The sequence below is a fragment of the Condylura cristata genome, unplaced genomic scaffold, assembly GCF_000260355.1.
Source record: "Condylura cristata isolate star-nosed mole 26May11 unplaced genomic scaffold, ConCri1.0 scaffold00022, whole genome shotgun sequence".
Lineage (NCBI taxonomy): Eukaryota > Metazoa > Chordata > Mammalia > Eulipotyphla > Talpidae > Condylura > Condylura cristata.
Genome location: NW_004567123.1, coordinates 17,080,658 through 17,081,599, shown reverse-complemented (window position 1 = coordinate 17,081,599; position 942 = coordinate 17,080,658). Strand labels below are relative to the sequence as shown.

The 942-nt window shown below is 39.5% G+C and overlaps 1 protein-coding gene across 1 annotated transcript in view; it reads right to left on the bottom strand.

The window, feature by feature from the left end:
* The window catches only part of MROH8 (maestro heat-like repeat family member 8), a 39,103-nt gene that overhangs the window by 17,112 nt on the left and 21,049 nt on the right, over positions 1-942 (bottom strand). The window contains exon 11 of the mRNA XM_012728358.1: positions 258-410. Coding sequence (XP_012583812.1) covers positions 258-410 — 153 coding nt within the window. The remainder of the gene's footprint in view (positions 1-257; positions 411-942) is intronic.

The window sequence follows — 942 nt, the reverse complement described above, 5'->3', positions numbered from 1 at the left end:
AAAAAAAAAAAAAAAAGGCCTGTTGGTAAAATAAAAATAAAAATCTCCCTCTCTGCTTATGTACAGATTGGATGTTCACTAGCTGCTTGCTAAATGGGTGAATGTTTAACACTGGCTGAAGGACAAGGCTGTGGTGCCATTCTCCTTCAGTGGTTGTCCTCAGCTGGACAGGAGCAGTAACAGAGACCTCGTATCTGTAAGAGGGGAGCAGTCTTGCTTGTAATTCAAACTCATGAAATGGCCACTGAGCTTTTTACCTTCTCAAATCTGGATTCCGCATTTTTCACCAATGTTATCAGCAGTTGTCCTGCTGATTGCTGGGTGGAGGGATGTTTCAGATTTTTCAGGCTATCCAATATGGTCAATACAAACTGGCAGAGCTCATTAGAATTGAGAAAAACTTCGAAGACCTGTGATGATTAGAGAAAATGAACTTTCAAGATATATGGGTATAGTAGAAAAGAGCTTTGAACATAAAAATGAGTTTAAGTTAACAATCACACCCTGTTAATGATCACAGCAGACAATATATGAAAAGAAATATGTTATTCTGCTTTTCACTGCACTTGGCAGTGTAAAGTCCTTCATGTGATTATAGTATTACCTTCAGGGAACTTTCTATGTGAAAGGAACCAGGCAGAACATTTCCACACAAGTTCTCATTTACCCCTTACCACATCTTAGCTTCCCAATTTCCACAAATGCCCACAGATTACAGATGGGTAATCTGATATATGGAGAACTCAAATTACCAGATACCTTTGATCCTACATGAGTAAGATTTGTTAAGTTTTCATTACATTTTTTTTAAAGATTTATTTATTTGTGCATACAGAACTGGGGTACAGGCCAGAGACTCAGGGGTGGCGAAAGACTTCACCAGAGACAGAGTGGGGAGCAGAACAGGCAGATCAACGAAGTACATTGCTGAGGGGAGCAGCA